The 18438-nt window shown below is 37.4% G+C and overlaps 1 protein-coding gene across 6 annotated transcripts in view; it reads right to left on the bottom strand.

The window, feature by feature from the left end:
- Nucleotides 1-18438, bottom strand: part of CFAP44 (cilia and flagella associated protein 44) — a 149361-nt gene that overhangs the window by 76587 nt on the left and 54336 nt on the right. For 4 of the 6 annotated variants that reach the window (XR_004437110.1, XM_033211253.1, XM_033211254.1 and 1 more), the window contains 3 exons: nucleotides 10868-11029; nucleotides 9436-9678; nucleotides 3284-3429 (listed from right to left, as the gene is read on the bottom strand). Coding sequence is in view for 5 of the 6 variants with exons in the window: in XM_033211253.1 (XP_033067144.1) it covers nucleotides 3284-3429; nucleotides 9436-9678; nucleotides 10868-11029 (551 nt within the window). In the remaining variant the exon portion in view is untranslated. The remainder of the gene's footprint in view (nucleotides 1-3283; nucleotides 3430-9435; nucleotides 9679-10867; nucleotides 11030-18438) is intronic. The other 2 variants (XM_033211256.1, XM_033211255.1) reach the window with 2 other exon arrangements.

Below are 18438 nucleotides of genomic sequence, written 5' to 3'. Positions count from 1 at the left end.
CTATCAGAGGTACAAAGAGGAGCTGGTACCACTCCTTCTGAAACTATTCCAGTCAATAGAAAAAGAGAAAATCCTCCCTAACTCATTTTACGAGACCAGCATCATCCTGAAACCAAAGCATGGCAGAGACACAACAAAAAAAGAGAATTTTAGACCAATATCTCTGATGAACATCAGTGCAAAAATCCTCAATAAAATACTGGCAAACCAAATCCAGCAGCACACAAAAAGCTTTTCCACCATGATCAAGTGGGCTTCATCCCTGGGATGCAAGGCTGGTTCAACATTCACAAATCGATAAACGTAATCCATCACATAAACAGAACCAAAGACAAAAACCACATGATTATCTCAATAGATGCAGAAAAGGCTTTTGACAAAATTCAACAGCCCTTCAGGCTAAAAACTCTCAATAAACTAGGTATTGATGGAATGTACCTCAAAATAATAAGAGCTATTTGTGACAAACCCACAGCCAATATCATACTGAATGGGCAAAATGGAAGCACATTCCCTTTGAAAACTGGCACAAGACAAGGATGTGCTCTCTCACCACTCCTATTCAACATTCAACATAGTGTTGGAAGTTCTGGCCAGGGCAAACAGGCAAGAGAAAGAAATAAAGGATATTCAATTAGGAAAAGAGGAAGTCAAATTGTGCCTGTTTGCAGATGACATGATTGTATATTTAGAAAACCCCATTGTCTCAGGCCACAATCTCCTTAAGCTGATAAACAACTTCGGCAAAGTCTCAGGATACAAAATCAATACGCAAAAACCACAAGCATTCCTATACAGCAGTAACAAACAGAGAGCCAAATCATGAGTGAATGCCCATTCACAACTGCTACAAAAAGAATAAAATACCTAGGAATCCAACTTACAAGGGATGTGAAGGACCACTTCAAGGAGAACTACCAACCACTGCTCAATGAAATAAAAGAGGATACAAACAAATGGAAGAACATTTCATGTTCATGGATAGGAAGAATCAATACTGTGAACATGGCCATACTGCCCAAGGTAATTCATAGATTCAATGCCATCATTGGTCAAGCTACCAATGACGTTCTTCACAAAATTGGAAAAAACTACTTTAAAGTTCCTATGTAAACAAAAAAGAGCCTGCATAGCCAAGACAATCCTAAGCAAAAGAACAAAGCTGGAGGCATTACACTAACTGACTTCAAGCTATACTATAAGGCTATAGTAACCAAAACAGCATGGTACTGGTACCAAAACAGATATACAGACCAATGGAACAGAACAGAGGCCTCAGAAATAACACCACACATCTACAACCATCTGATCTTTGACAAACCTGACAAAAACAAGAAATGGGGAAAGCGTTCCTTATTTAATAAATGGTGCTGGGAACACTGGCTAGCCATATGTAGAAAGCTGAAACTGGATCCCTTCCTTACATGTTATACAAAAAGTAACTCAAGATGGATTAAAGACTTAAATGTAAGACCTAAAGTCATAAAAACCCTAGAAGAAAATCTAGGCGATATCATTCAGGACATAGACATGGGCAAAGACTTCATGTCTAAAACACCAAAAGCAACGGCAACAGAAACTAAAATAGACATATGGGATCTAATTAAACTAAAGCGCTTCTGTATAGCAAAAGAAACAATCATCAGAGTGAACAGGCAACCTACAGAATGGGAGAAAATTTTTGCAATCTACCCATCTGACAAAGGGCTAATATCCAGAATCTACAAATAACTTAAACAAATTTACAGAAAAAACAAACAAACAATCCGATCAAAAGGTGGGCAAAGGATATGAACAGACACTTCTCAAAAGAAGACATTTATGCTGCCAATAGACACATGAAAAAATGCTCATCACCACTGATCATCAGAGAAATGCAAATCAAAACCACAGTGAGACACCATCTCACATCAGTTAGAATAGTGATCATTAAAAAGTCAGGAAACAACAGATGCTGGAGAGGATGTGGAGAAATAGGAACATTTTTATGCTGCCGGTGGGAGTGTAAATTAGTTCAACCATTTGTGTGGCGATTCCTCAAAGATCTACAACTGGAAATACCACTTGACCCAGCGATCCCATTATTGGGTATATACCCAAAGGATTATAAATCATGCTACTATAAAGACACATGTACATGTATGTTTATTGCGGCACCATTCACAATAACAAAGACTTGGAACCAACCCAAATGTCCATCAATGATAGACTGGATTAAGAAAAATGTGGCACATATATACCATGGAATACTATGCAGCCATAAAAAAGGTTGAGTTCATATCCTTTGCAGGGACATGGATGCAGCTGGAAACCATCATTTTCAGCAAACTATCACAAGGACAGAAAATCAAACACTGCATGTTCTCACTCATAGGTGGGAACTGAACAACGAGAACACAGGGACACAGGGCAGGGAACATCACACTCCAGGGCCTGTTGGGGAGTGGGGGCTGGGGGAAGGATAGCATTAGGAGAAATACCTAATGTAAATGATGAGTTGATAGGTGCCGTAAGCCAACATGGCACATGTATACCTAGGTAACAAATGTGCATGTTGTGCACATGCACCCTTGAACTTAAAGTATAATAATTTAAAAGAAGAAGAAGAAGAAGAAGAGATTAGGATACAGACAGAAACATCAGGGATGACAGGCACCCAGAGAAAAGATCATGCAAAAAGGCAGATATCTATAAGTCAAGGAGAGAGGCCTCAAAAGAAACCAAGCTGCTGACACCTTGATCTTGGAACTCCAGCCTCCAAAACTGTGAGAAAAAAGATTCTGCTGTTTAAGCCACCTAGTCGATGATGTTTTCTTGTGGCAGCCCTAGCAAACTAATACAAAAGAGTAGAGAAAAAGGGCCAATTTGAAATTTGGAGCTATTATATTGGGTCATCAGAAGAATAACTGGCATATATGCCTAGTTCTCAATTATCAAAGGGCTAATGATTTAATTGTGATTTCTCCAGAATAACTGTAACCCTGAACCTTCATTTCTGACTATGTAAGTAGCATCCTCCTAGGTAACAGAATGTAAATCCATGCAATTCAATTGTGAGATAAACAAAAATACTGACAGAATATTTGGTGGGGGTATTTAAATGTAATTTCAGTATTAGCTTTGATTATATTTATTCATTTGATTTATTTAACAAAATATTTTTTGAGTACCCCTTCATTTGGATGGATCTCTAAAAATTGACACTATCCATGATGGACAAAAGCATAGACACTAATGGAATACGGGATATGGTTTTTTTAAAGCTTTTTGAAATACTGCTCACTTGAAAGTGATAGTTTGGATGGGATTATCCTCTGTATCCTCAAGATAACGGACATCGATAGGTTCATCTTTTTGTTCCTTGAAATCACGGCTTTCATCACAAGGGGGGAACTCACAGTGATACAGAAAACCAGAATCATAGTCACCCTAGAAAAGAGATAAGTAACATAGAAGGTGGTACTTGAATATAACACACATAAATGCATGAGAATTTTTTGATTATTTCAAATTTGAAAACATAAAATAGATGTTTTCAAACATCTACTTCTACATAATTTCTATGATTATAGATTTATTGTTTCTATAAATCATCTCCTTTATCCATTTATACACAACTATATAATTATAATAAAAACCTTATGATGATTTGTTTTCATTTAAAAGCCAATACAAGAGAGAGATCACCTCTGACTCCCTACCTATAGAATTTCATTTTATGTCTTCAAGCATTATTCTGAATAAGCAGTAACAAATGAATAGGGTTTTGCACTTCCTCATTTTTACAGCTAGTTTTCAGTTTAAGGTAACTATAAACACTGTTAATTTTCCAGAAAGGGCTATTTCAGAAAAATTTATCTATGTAGTGAGAAGATGAATGATCAACTGGAAGAGCTATATTGCTCCAACTCTAATTTCCTTATTACTGAGACTCCTTATTATAGGAAACAAATTAAGGGTCGGAACAACTTTATGAACAATAAAAGAATAAATAAGAAAGAGAAGGTAACAACATGGTCACCTCTGAAAATCAAATTACTAAGTTTTCACTTTTGACAATGGCAGACTAGATTGTTTCAGCCAAACTCTCCAACTGAGAACAACCAGAACAAATTTTCTAAATGTGTTCGAAGGCATTGGAAAGCTACCAGAATCGCAAGATCCAAATAGGAGGGAAAGCCAGAAGTGAGCCTGGCATTTGACACTGCTTTACTCCCTGGAGCAACTGTCAGTTCTTAAAGTGGCAGCTGAGAGGCAAAGAAGCTGGAGCTGGACAAAGCTATCTGCAGTCTCATGGACTTATGGAGAAAGAAATAATCATTCCCAGGGTTCAATCAGGGTCTCAAAGAGGTATTTGAACACCCACCTCATTCATAGCAGCATTATTCACAATACCAAAAGGTGGGAGCAATCCACGTGCCTATTTTGTGTTTATTCACCCAGGCTAGAATGCAGTGGCGCCATCTTGGCTCACTGCAACTTCCACCTCCCAAGTTCAAGCCATTCTCCTGCCTCGGCCTCCCGGGTAGCTAGGATTGCAGGTGTGAGCCACTGCACCCATCTAATTTTTTCTATTTTCAGTAGAGATGGGGTTTTGCCATGTTGGCGAGGCTGGTCTGGAACTCCTGGCTTCAAGTGATCCACCCGCCTTGACCTCCTAAAGTGCTAGGATTACAGGCATGAGCCACCATGCTTGGCCCCAAGTGTCTATTGATGACTGAGTATATAAGCAAAATACGGTACATACTTAAAATGGAGTATTATTCAGCCTTGAAAGGAAATTCTGACGTATGCCGCATGATGGATGAAACTTGGGGAAATTATGTCAAGTGAAACAAGCCAGTCATAAAGAGACAGATACTATATAATTTCACTTATTTGAGATACTTAGAGTAGTCAAAATCATAGAAAAAGAAAGTAGAGTGATGGTTGTCAGGGGCTGAGAGAAGGGAAGATCAGGAGTTATCATTTGATGGGTATGGGAGTTTCAGTGTGACAGGATGAGGAGGACAGTGGAGACGGAGGTTGGTGATGATGTCACAACATTATGAATACGTTTACTACTACTGAGCTGTACACTTAAAAATGCTTAAGATGGTCAATTTTATGTTATGTGTCTTTTACTTCAATAAAAAACAATTGGAAAAACAAACTTTAAAATAAAGGACAGTTATGAAGCTGGAACAGAGATCAGAAAAAATAGGCTAAAGCATGGAGAGAGAGAAAAAGGATGGAAAATCTTCTTGAATGATGTAAGATACATATGGAACATAATGAGAAGGATGTAATACGTATGAAGCTGGGGTCCCAGAACAAGAGAGTGAAAAGATAGGCCAGAAGCAACATTGTGGTAGATAACGGCTGAGAATTTTCTAAAACTGAAGAGAGATGTTGAAATTTAGAGTGCTATGAACTGCAAACAAAATAAAAATGAAGAAACTATGCCTTTTAACCATGCATGTTGGCACATGCCTATAATCCCAGCTACTTGGGAAACTAAGGCAGGAGAATCACTTGAACCTGGGAAGTAGAGGCTGTAGTGAGCCGAGATGGCACCACTGCATTGCAGCCTGGGCAACAGAATGAGTGAGACTCTGTCTCAAAAACAAAAATAAATAAATAAATAAAATCACCTCTAAAAGAATAGTAAAAGAATGTATAACTAATAATCTAGTAGAGGAAGAAAACTGTAGAAAAAATTACCTAATCACTCAATAGAAGGTGAAAAAGGGAAAGAAAAGAAATTTAGAACGAGTGTGACAAATAGAAATAATTACTAAGATGGTAAATTTAAATTAAAATATATCAGTAATTACATTAAATATAAATGAACATAGTACTTTTTTAAAAGACAAATACAATCCTATAGGATTCTTTTAGGCCTAACCATATACTGTTTACAAGAGACCTACTTTCAATATAAGGGTATCAAATAGTAAAGGAAAGAGAAGAATCCTTAATAACTTCGAGGTTTTGGCATAGTAACTAAGTGGATGATTGTCTCATTTACTGAGATGGAGATGGAGCAGGTTTGTATGGGACATGTATGGTTCAAAAGTAATGTCTCGGACAAGTTAATTTTGAGGGCCAAGGAGCATTGTCAAGTTGTATATACAAGTCTAAGTGGAGGGAGAGGTCAGGACTAGAGATAAATATTTGAGATTCACTGGAAGATAAGTGATATTTAAAGTCATCAGACTGTGTAAAGTTACCTTAGCAAGAAAGAGGGGGCCCAAGGCCACACTCTGGAGTATTTCAAACTTCAAAGCTTGTTCTGCACATGAGAAGCCAGCAAAAGAGGCTGAAATGGAGTGGCCAGAAGAGTGTAATGTCTTAGAAGCCAAGAGAAGAAAACATTTGAGAAGCATGAGGGATCAACTCTGTTAAATGTTCTGAAAAGTCAAATGGACAGAGAATTGACCTCTGAGCTTGTCATCATTAGTGAAGCGATGGAGATAGAAGCCCAGCTGGAAGGGGCTGAAGTCAAATAGGAGATGGATAAGTTAAGCCAATGATTACAGATGATTCTTTCAGTAACTTTTTATGTAATAGAGCAGGGGGGCAGAAAGAAAGAGAGGTTAAGGAAATAAAATTAAAATTAGTACTAGAGCATGTTTGTATGCGCATGATAATAACTGAATAGAAAAGACAGAAACTGATGATACAGGAGACCAAGTGGTTTATCTCAGGAGCAAAATTTTTGAGAAAATGAGAAGCGATGGGATCAAGGAGCCCTTGGGAACAGTGTCCTTGGAGAGTTGCAAGGGACTGTTTTCCAATTATAACAATAGGCAAGGCAGACAAAAGGTATATAGATTCCTATAGGGTGTTACATCTAATTGAGACAAGAAAAGGAAATTCCATCTGCTTTTATTTTTTTCTGTGAAATGTGAGATGAGGTTATCATTGAAGAGTAAGAGAAGGTACAAAATGTTTGAAGGGAGAAGAAAGACTTAATGCAATAATTTGGAAAGTGAATATGGCTGGGCAGTAGAATCAGCTGCAGTGTGAGTATTGATTTGAGAACTGCAGTCATTACTTCAAAATGAGACGGGTTTTTCTTCACCATTTGTTTGGCTACAGGCACAGAGTTGTCAAACTGTTGGCTCAAGCTCTGCTACCTCTGTTAACTATACTTTAACCTTGTTCACCAGTGTAGCTTAATGGTTAAGGGTATGAACTCTGGAGCCAGAACGCTTGAGTCCAGATCCTAGTTTCTCTTCTCATTAGTTATATGGTCTTGGATAAAATGCCTAACATTTCCATGCCTTGGTTTCTCCATATATAAAATGCAAAAAATAATACCACTTATTTTATGGTTGGTTAAGTAAATTACTTAGAAAAATACCTGGTACAGAATAAGTAGGTTGTAATATTCAGCAAATGAAAATAAAGGTCATCTATTAAATTTAAATTTCATATATATATATCCACACATTTCTGAGATGGAGTCTTGCTCTGTCACCAGGCTGGAGTGCAGTGGCAGAATCTTGGCTCACTGCAACCTTCACCTCCCGGGTTCAAGTGATTCCCCTGCCTTGGCCTCCCAAGCAGCTGGGACTACAGGCACCTGCTACCATGCCCAGCTAATTTTTTGTATTTTAGTAGAGACAGGGTTTCACCATGTTGGCCAGGATGGTCTCGATTTCCTGACCTTGTGATCCACTCGCCTTGGCCTCCCAAAGTGCTGGGATTACAGGCACGAGACACTGCACCCAGCTAAAAATAATTTTTAGTGTAAGTATGTACTATGTAATTTTACTTGGAAACCCTAAGAGTAAGCACTAAATATGTGCGGGGTTTTCTGTTTGTGTTTTGTTGTTGTTGTTGTTTGAGATGGGGTCTCACTACATTATACAGGCTGGTCTTGAACTCCTGGGCTCAAGCAATCTTCCCACCTCAGCCTCTTGAGTAGCTGGGACTAGAGACATACACCTCTGCCCCCGGCTCAAATATGTTTGTTAAATAATAAGTAATTTTTGCATCTATATTTCCAGGACACTGGAAATTTATTGCATTGTATTACAGTTAATTGTTTCTGTACTTCTTTCCCTCAAATGAAGACTTCCTGAAGGGAGGAATCATGTTTTCTTTATCCCTTTATCCACTGAACTCCATACAATAGTAGTCATTTACAATTGTTTTATAAAACACAGAAGACAGGCAGAAAGGGTAGAGGAACTAATACATGACGTCCTATAACGTTTCCAGTGCTATTTTCCATCCTTCTTTCTGCTTGCCTCCTTAGTAATACAAAAGATATAGTTCTAGGAAAAGTTGAGGAGGGAAAAAGTCAACACTCATCACTCCTTATAGCAACAGTCCTTGGCTAGTCAGTGTCCTGGCCTGGCTAAAGACCTAGGACCAGTGATGAATTAGTAATGATCTTCCACATACACTTTTATGAATTTTTTTTTTTTTTTTTTGGTGGATGGAACTGAAAATTGTGACAAAATTATAATGAAGGAAATCTTGCTTTGTAGTAGATCAATAAAATATTTCAAGCAAAGAGTAAAAAATGTATAATTGGAGGATGTACTCCTACAGCATTGTGATAGGCCCTGATCCTTTCTTCCTAATATCCATTTTCCCCTTCTTCCTTATGAGCCAAGTTCTGGTTTTGTTCAGGTTGGCAATTAGACCATCTGAAAACACTTATCTTCCTAGACTTGCATGTGACCACACAGCATAGTTGTAGATAATGAGAAGTAAGAAAAGTCTACTGGATAGTACTGCCATGAAAGCTATTCTTTTCAAAATTAAAAAACAACAGTCTTGGCCGGGCGGTGGCTCAAGCCTGTAATCCCAGCACTTTGGGAGGCCAAGACAGGCGGATCACGAGGTCAGGAGATCGAGACCATCCTGGCTAACACGGTGAAACTCCGTCTCTACTAAAAAAAATACAAAAAACTAGCCGGGCGAGGTAGCAGGCGCCTGTAGTCCCAGCTACTCAGGAGGCTGAGGCAGGAGAATGGCGTGAACCCGGGAGGCGGAGCTTGCAGTGAGCTGAGATCCGGCCACTGCACTCCAGCCTGGGCGACAGAGTGAGACTCCGTCTCAAAAAAAAAAAAAAAAAAAAAAACAACAGTCTTGATTGGGAAAACCCCTAGCCTTTTGCCTTTCTACACTTGATCCTTCTCTGCTTTGACTTGCCTGGAACATTATGATTGACAAGCAGATAAGAGATAATCTATAGATTTATCTGTACAATTATCTGCACAAGTAGACATATAAAAAAGATGTTAAGATTATTTTAAAACAACTATATCCCACATTCATTCACCAAAACTCACAACTTCAATAGTATTTAATAAATGAAATCAAAAAAAATAGGTAAATGAAATCTTAACATAAGAGTAAGAAAGAATAAAGTTACAATAACTACAAACTACATTGAAATATGATTGAGGTAAAAATTGTTACACTGTTACCTACCAAAGAAACCCAGAACTTCCCTGGCTCCGAGTAAAATCCACAGAGGATGGGAGAGGGGGTTGATGGAATAAATATTTCAGGTAAAGGCTCTTCTTCCTCCTCCTCCTCTTCCTCCTCTTCCTCCTCCTGAAATTCCTTTTCTCCATCTTCTCCCATCTCTGCTGCTAGCTTGTTCCTCCTTTCTTCCCTTATTTTTTCCTTCAGCTTCCTTTGTCTCTCCCTCTTTTCAATTTCTATTGATCTCTTTTAAAAGAAACATTAAGTAGGTATAAAAACAATTATGACTCATTCGTTCATTTACACCATTGGGGATGACAATGAAAATAGAAAGATACACAGCTCTGTAAAAATAGTATTTAAAAATACTCACCATTGTGAGAATATATTTTTATCATTAAAACTTTTAAATCATTGAAATGACTCATTTTTGTTCTATCCCTATTAATCTTGGTTTTACAGAAATTATTTGGTCATTTTCTTCCTAATAGAGAAGCTAAATATAACTTCTCTTGGAGCCTATCACTGTTAACCCAGGAATTAGGCAGACTGAACTAGTCCACAAGGAAAGTTGCTTCCAACTTTAGTAATACTGTGAGTTTGGCCTTCATCGTCTATCAATTGTCCTTTGCAAAAGCCCTCTGACACTGGTACTTCCACCTCCCATCTTTTACCACTTCATTCTGTTCACCCCTCACAATTATCTTCCTAACTTACATGATATCATCACATCAATCCTCTCCTCACAAACTCACAATGGATCTCAATGGTCTAAAATGAAATGTCTTGGCTGGCATTTAAGGGGCCCCATGCATTGGTCACAGACTCTTGAAACACCCCTCCACAAATTGCCTCCCTATATTTTATTGATCTATTCCTCATTTCTTGAAAACACTCACAACTCTGTGTTCTCTTGGGATGTTCTTCCAGCCTTTATTGCCATCGTCCTATTTTCACCTCTCAAAATTCCCCCTATTTTTTTTTATTGAGACAGAGTCTCACTCTGTCACCTGGGCTGGAGTGCAGTGGTGCAATCATAGCTTACTGCAACCATAAACTCCCGGGCTCAAGTGATCCTCCCACCTCAGCCTCCCAAAGTGCTGGGATGACAGGCATGAGCCAATGTGCCTGGCCTTTCCCATTCTTTAGGTACTAAATGTCACTTCCAGGCAGTCATCTTTGACCTCCTCCCATCCCTCTATCAGAATCCTCTCTCTTTTCTTCTGCAGACCCCTAAAATTTCCTTCTTTGCATTTTGATTTCCATATCTATTTACTACTGCCTTCTAATAGCTGCTTTCCTACCAGATTATAAACTCATTAAGTTCTGGGCCTGTTTTATTCTTTTCTGCATTCCATCAACACTTAACACAGGATATTTTATATTCTAAGGAAAGGAAATTATTAGAAGATAATGCTTCAGTAATATTCCATACCAGAATCTTAGATTTGACACTTGAAAAATGGAAACATTTTATGCACATGTCTTTGATTTCATAGGAGACTACATCATGATCATCCTCTTCTAGATTTATGGTTGGAAGTGGAGCTTCAAGAATATAGCCATTTTCACAGATAATTAGTAAAGTACTTTCAAGCTAAAAAAGAAAAATTGAACATATTTACATTTAGGCAAATTTTTTAAAGCATAGTTTAAAAAGATTATAAATAAAAAATATAATTACTATGTATATTAGCCATGTTTAAAACACACTTAATCCCTCACTGCAGTTATTGGTTAAAAAGTCAAGTTTATTAATAATTATTATATAGTCATAAGTATTAATTATTGCTATATCATTATTAATTAATAAGGTAATTATTAAAATTAGATTTACATTTGGTTCCTTTATAGATGCCATAACATATGTGATTCATACATGTTTTCTGATTTTCTGATGAATATATGTGGTTGTGAAACCTGTTAGCTGAAAGGGCCAAATATTAAAATTAGGACTGCCAAGGAAAGTCTGCGTGTGTGGATGCTGTAGTCAGTCCTAGCCTACTTTGATGGCTCATCCTCTCTCTGCCTCAGTTTAACAAACGTGGATGTTCCCAAGGTTTTTGTCCTCTTCCCTCTTCTCTCCCTCCATAAGCATTTTCTGGGAAATCTTACAACCTTCATTATCATTTACATGCAATTAAATTTCAAATTAATCTCTCCAGCCCAGACTTCTCTCTTGGCTTCAAAACCATGTATTTAATCATGAATGGGAAATTCCCATCTTGATATTTACAGATACATTATTTGAAATGTTTATTCATTTGGTTATTTCATCTACAATTATTTGTTGTGTGCCTACTATGTACTCAGCATTTTCTTAAGTGGTAGGGATAAATTTATAATAAGAAAAACATAATATCTGCCATAATGTAGCTTATCTCCAATGGAAATTTGTAATTTAGCAAATCAGATAAATAAACGTAAATTGTAATTGCAGAAGTCCTGCAGAGGTGTCATAGAACAAGTAGGTTGTATAAAGCTTTCAGAGAAGGTGGTATCTGAGTTTCAAGGTAAAGAATATATAAATTATAATTACATAATGAGTTAAGGGAGGGTTTGAAGGAGCAAGCCCTCAAGGAAAACACCATGTGCAAAAGTCCTGTGGAACATTCGCTTTTAAAAGGAAACTGTGGCTTGGATGGCATCACCTAGGGCAAAAGAACAGAATGAGAGGAGAGATTGGCAGAGCCTTAGGGAAACTTAATACTCAATGACTGAGTGAGGAAGACTGAGAAAGAATGACAAGATGTGGGAAAGGGAACCAGCGAAGCATAGTACCACAAAAGTGAAAGTGAAATGGTATTTCAAAAAGTAACGAAAGATTGACAGGATCAAACGTTGCTAAGAGGTCAAGAAATATAAGAACTAAACGTTAAATGGATATTATTGGTGCTTTTAGAAGAGCTGATTTGGTGGAATGATGAGACTAGAAGTCAGGTAAGAGCACATAAAAGACAGAGTGATATGTAAGGAAATGGAGTCTGAGAACAGTCCATCCTTTTGAGAAAGTAGGCTGATTAGAGAGATAGGGTAGTAGCTAGACGAGAATATAAGATCAAGGAAGTTATGTTTTGTAAGTGGGAGAGACAAGAACATATTTAAATACTGAAGGAAACAGTCCAATAAACAGGTATGATTAAATTTCTATGACAGAAAAAAGAAATAATGTAAAATATTGAAAAAAAACTGGGAGAGAGTAGAAACAAAAGGGCAAGCGGCAGAAGTGGCCTTAAGTAGGAAGGGAGACAGCTTCTCTATTGCAAAAGAGGGAGGAGGAGCACATGAATACAGAGGTAAATGGGATTTTCCGTTTGGTACTGGGAAGTGAAAAAGTTCCTGTCTGAGGGCTCCTAGTTTTTCTATGATACAAGTTTTTCTGAGAGTGAGTTGGGAGCAATAGGCTTGAAGCTTTGTAGAGAAGAAAAGTTCTAAAATGGTCATCATGTGTGAAAGAGGGAGTTGATAAGAGCAACGTCATAGGATTGCTGAACCATTTTATGGATTATGTCGAGGCCATTTTAATCACTAAATTATACAGGAGGTAATCTTCGTTGACATATAACTATCTCCAGCAGCCTTTGGCTGATCACTATAGGCCAATATAAATTAGTTGGGGGAAGTTCAGAGATGGACTTTTGCTTGATGGGTATGAAGAAAAGACAGAGGGATAAAGGAAATCAGGGCATTGGAAGAATGTTATTGATCCTTGTTTATCTTAGTTCAGGCCGCTATAATAGAATACCATAAACTAGGTAGCTTAAATAACAGAAATTCATCTCTCGGAGTTCTAGGAGCTGGGAAGCCCAAGATCAAGGGACTGGCAGATCCAGTATCTGATAAGGGCATTTTTCCTGGTCCATTGATGGTGATCTTGTTGTATTCTCACAGGACAGAGAGAACAAACTCTGGTCTCTTCATCCCCTTATAAGGAAATTAATCCCATTCACAAGGGTTCCACCCTCATGACCTAATTACCTCAAAGGCCCCACCTCCAAATACTATCACATGGGGGATTCAGGCTTCAACATATGAATTGGAGTGTCAGGGGCAGTATAAACATTCAATCCATAGTATTATCGAAATAAAGAATTATAAAATTTAAGCTGGACATGGAAGGAAATGAAGAAGAGAGAACTAATAAGTTAGGAAAAGCAAATGGTGAATGAAATACGGGTCTGTGTCATCAAAGAACTGCTTGGAGATAGAGTGGCAAATAAATTGTCTGAAAAAGACAAAGGGTGAAGTCAGAGTAAAGGCTAGTTTAATAGTTGACTTTTTTTTAAAAATTATACTTTAAGTTCTAGGATGCACGTGCAGAATGTGCAGGTTTGTTACATAGGTATACACATGCCATGGTGGTTTGCTGCACCCATCAACCCGTCATCTATATTAGGTATTTCTCGTAATGCTATCCCTCCCCTATCCTCCCACCCGCTGACAGGCCCCAGTGTGTGATGTTCCCCTCCCTGCGTTCATGTGTTCTCATTGTTCAATTTCTGCTTAGGAGTTAGAACATGTGGTGTTTGGTTTTCTGTTCCTGTGTTACTTTGCTGAGAATGATGGTTTCCAAATAGTTGACTTTTTTTTTTTTTTGAGACAGAGTCTTGCTCTGTCACCCAGGTTGGAGTGCAGTGGCATGATCTCAGCTCACTGCAAGCTCCGCCTCCTGGGTTCACACCATTGTCCTGCCTCCCCCTCCCGAGTAGCTGGGACTACAGGTGCCTGCCACCACGCTCAGATAATTTTTTTGTGTTTTTAGTAGAGACGGAGTTTCACCGTGTTAGCCAGGATGGTCTCAATCTCCTGACCTTGTGATCTGCCCACCTTGGCCTCCCAAAATGCTGGAATTACAGACATAAGCCATCATACCCAGCCCGAAGTAGCTGACTTTTAAGCTTGAGCTCTTATAGTTGTTATGTGCTCAATTGTATCCCTTCAGAAAAAAATTCATATATTGAAGTCCTAACCCCCAATACTTCAGAATGTATTGGGGATAGATCTTTAAAAGAGATAAGTTAAAACAGGGTTGTTAGGGTGGGCCCTTAATCCAATATGACTGATGTCTTTATAAGAGGGCATTAAGACACAGACAACACAAACATAGAGATGACCATGTGAGAACATAGCAAGAAACAGTTGTCTGCAAGCCAAGCAGAGAGGTCTCATAAGAAACTAAACCTACCAACACCTTGATTTGGGGCTTCTAGACTCCAGAATTGTGAGGAAAGAAATTATGTTGTTTAAGCCATCCACTTTGTTGTATTTTGTTATGGTAGGTCTAGCAAACAAAAACACAGTAATAAGTATCCAGTGGGTAGCTGTGAAAGTGTGTGGGCAAACTATAAAAATCATGGAAGATGAGGGAGTCAAGAAGTTCAGAGTCTGATGCTGTTTGATCGATTATCCACAGGTTAATATCTGATATGGTTTGGCTGTGTCCCACCCAAAACTCATCTTGAATTGTAGCTCCCACAATTCCCACATGTCATGAGAGGAACCTAGTGGAAGGTAATTGGATCACTGGGGCAGGTCTTCCCTGTGCTGTTCTCATGATAGTGAATAAGTCTCACAAGATCTGATGGATTTATAAAGAGGAGTTCCCCTGCACAAGTCCTCTTCTTGCCTGCCACCACGTAAGACGTCCCTTTGCTCTTCCTTTATTTTCCACCATGATTGTGAGGCCTCCCCAGCCATGAGGAATTGTGAGTCCATTAAACCTCTTTTTATTTATAAATTACCCAGTCTTGGGTATGTCTTTATCAGTAGTGTGAAAACAGACTAATACAATATCATTCAGAATACTTGTTTGCACTTTTACTGGAGAGAAAGATAACCATATTCTCAAAATTCAAATAAAGAAGCAGGATCAACCAGGTGGTCAGATTATAGCAATGTAGAAAGAAAAGATGTTATAGGTGAATGACAAGTGCCTCAAAGAAACAGAGTTTATATTTTATGATTTTCTTTCTTGTTCAGAAAACTTCATTATATGTGGTAAAAACAGAATTTGATCTATCCCAGAGAAAGTTGCATATCACTTGAGAAGAATGTGTATTCTACTGCTGTTGGTGGACTGCTCTGAACACACCTGTTAGGGCTATTTGGCCTATAGTGTTACACAAGTCTTCTGGGGTTTTGCTTGTTTGTTTGTTTGTTTGTTTGTCTGTTTGTTTTGAGATGGGGTCTTACTCTTGCCCAGGCTGGAGGGCAGTGGTGTGACAGCTCACTGAAACCTCCGCCTCCCAGGTTCAAGCAATTCTCCCACCTCAGCCTCCCCAGTAGCTGGGACTATAGGCATGCCACCACACCCAGCTAATTTTTGTATTTTTTTTGAAGGGGGGTTAGAGACAGGGTTTCACCATGTTGGACAGGCTTGTCTCAAACTCCTGACCTCAGGTGATTGGCCTGCCTCAGCCTCCCAAAGTGCTGGGATTATAGGCGTGAGGCACTGTGCCCTGCCTCTGTTTCTTTATTGATCTTCTATCTATATGTTTTATCCATTATTATAAGTGGGGTATTGAAGTCTACTATTATTGTATTACTTTCTATTTCTCCCTTTATCTTTCTCAATGTTTGCTTTATATATTTAGGTGCTCTGAGGTGGGATGTGTGTGTATATGTGTGTGTGTGTGTATATATATATTTATATTTATATTTATAATTGTTATATCTTTCTGGTGGACTGATATTTTATTATTATAAGATGTTATTCTTTGTATCTCATGACAGTTTTTATGTCAAGTCTATTTTGTCTGATATAAATACAGCAATCCCTGCTTATGTTTGGTTACCATTTGCATGGAATGTCTTTTTCCATCACTTCACTTTCAACCAAACTGGGCCTTATTTTTTTATTCATTCAACTTCTCTATGTCTTTAGATTGTTATAAGATATTATTTGCAACCCTGATGGTAACCTCAATGAAAAAAATATACAATGGATACAAAAGAAATTTAAAACATACCACCAGAGAAAATCACCCTCACTAAAAGGTAGATAAGAAGGAAGGAAAGAAGAAAGAGAAGACCACAAAACAACCAGAAAGCAAATAACAAAATGGTAGAAGTAAGTCCTTACTTATCAACAATAACAATGAATGTAAATGGACTAAACTCTCCAAACAAAAGAAATGAGATGGCTGAATGGATTTAAAAAACAAGCCTCAATGATCTGTTGCCTACAAGAAACACACCTCATCTATAAAGACACATATAGACTGAAAGCAAAGGAACAGAAAGATATTCTATGCAAATGGAAATCAAAATAGAGTAGAAACAATTACATTTACATCAGAAAAAAATAGATTTTTAAGACAAAGAAGGTCATTATATAGTGATCATCATTCAGTAAAAGGATATAACAATTGTAAATATATATGCACTCAATGCTGGATAACCCAAATATATAAATCAAATATTATTAAAGCTAAAGAAAGAGATCAACCCCAATACAACAATAAGTGGAGACTCTTAACACCCAACTGTCAACACTGGACAGATCATCCAGGCAGAAAATGAACAAAGAAACATTGGACTTAATCTGTACTATGGACCAAATGGACCTAAAAGATATTTACAGGACATTTTATCCAATGGCTGCAGAATACACATTATTCTCCTCAGCATATGGATAATTCTGAAGAACAGACCATATGTTAGTCCACAAAACAAGTCTTAAAACATTTTAAAACATGAAATTATATCAGGTATCTTCTCAGACCAAAATGGAATGAAATTAGAAATCAATAAAAAGGAATTTTGGGAACTACATGAACTCACAGGAATTGAACAATATGTTCCTGAATGACCAGTGGGTCAATGAAGAAATCAAGAAGAAAATTTTAAAATGTCTTGAAACAAATGGCAGTGGAAACACAACATACCAAAACCTGTGGAATATGGTGAAAGCAGTACTAAGAGAAAAGTTTATAGCTATAAGCAACTACATCAAAAAAGATAGAAAAACTTCAAATAACTAATGACGTATCTTAAAGAATGAAAAAAGTAAGTGCAAACCCAAACCAAAATTAGAAGAAAATAAATAAAAAAGATCAAAACAAAATTAAATGAAATTGAAAGAAAACACAAAAGATCAATAAATTACAAAGTTGTTTTTTCAAAAGATAAATTGACAAACTTTTAGCCAGACTAACAAAAAAAGAGAGAGAAGACTAAAATATATTAAATCAAAGATGAAAAAAGGAAACATTACAACTGATACCACAGAAATTCAAAGGATCATTATAGGCTACTATGAGCAACTGTATACCAATAAATTTTAAAATCTGAAGAAATAGTAAAATTCCTAGAAGATACAACCTACCAAGACTGAACCATGAAGAAATTCAAAACGTGAACAGACCAATATTGAGTAATGAGATCAAAGCCATAATTTTAAAAAGTCTCCCAGCAAAGAAAAGCCTGGGACCTAAATGGCTTCACTGTTAAATTCTATCAAACATTTAAGAATATCAATCCTGCTCAAACTATTATGAAAAATGAGGAGGAGGGAATACTTCCAAACTCATTCAACCAGGCCAGTATTACCCTAATACCAAAGCCAGACAAAGGCACATCACAAAAAGAAAACTACAGGCCACTATCACTGATGAATATTGATGCAAAACCTCAACAAAACACTAACAAACTGAATTCAACAACACATTAAAAAGATCATTCATCATGGCCAAGTGGGATTTATCCCAGGGATGATAGGATGGTTCAACATATGCAAATCAATCAGTGTGATACATCATATCAACAGAATGAAGGACAAAAATCATATGATCATTTCAATTGATGTTGAAAATGCACTTAATAAAATTTAACATCCCACCATGATAAAAATTTTCAAAAGACTGAGTAGAGAAGGAACATACCTCAACACAATAAAATCCATATATAACAGACCTATAGCTAGTATCATACTAAATGAATACAGAAAGCCTTTCCTCTAAGATCTGAAACCCATCAAGGATGCCCACTGTTACTGCTGTTATTCAA

This window comes from Trachypithecus francoisi, unplaced genomic scaffold, assembly GCF_009764315.1.
Source record: "Trachypithecus francoisi isolate TF-2019V2 unplaced genomic scaffold, Tfra_2.0 Lachesis_group0, whole genome shotgun sequence".
In the NCBI taxonomy this organism is placed as follows: domain Eukaryota; kingdom Metazoa; phylum Chordata; class Mammalia; order Primates; family Cercopithecidae; genus Trachypithecus; species Trachypithecus francoisi.
The sequence above is the reverse complement of the archived record's forward strand: the minus strand, read 5'-3'. Positions and strand labels throughout refer to the sequence as shown.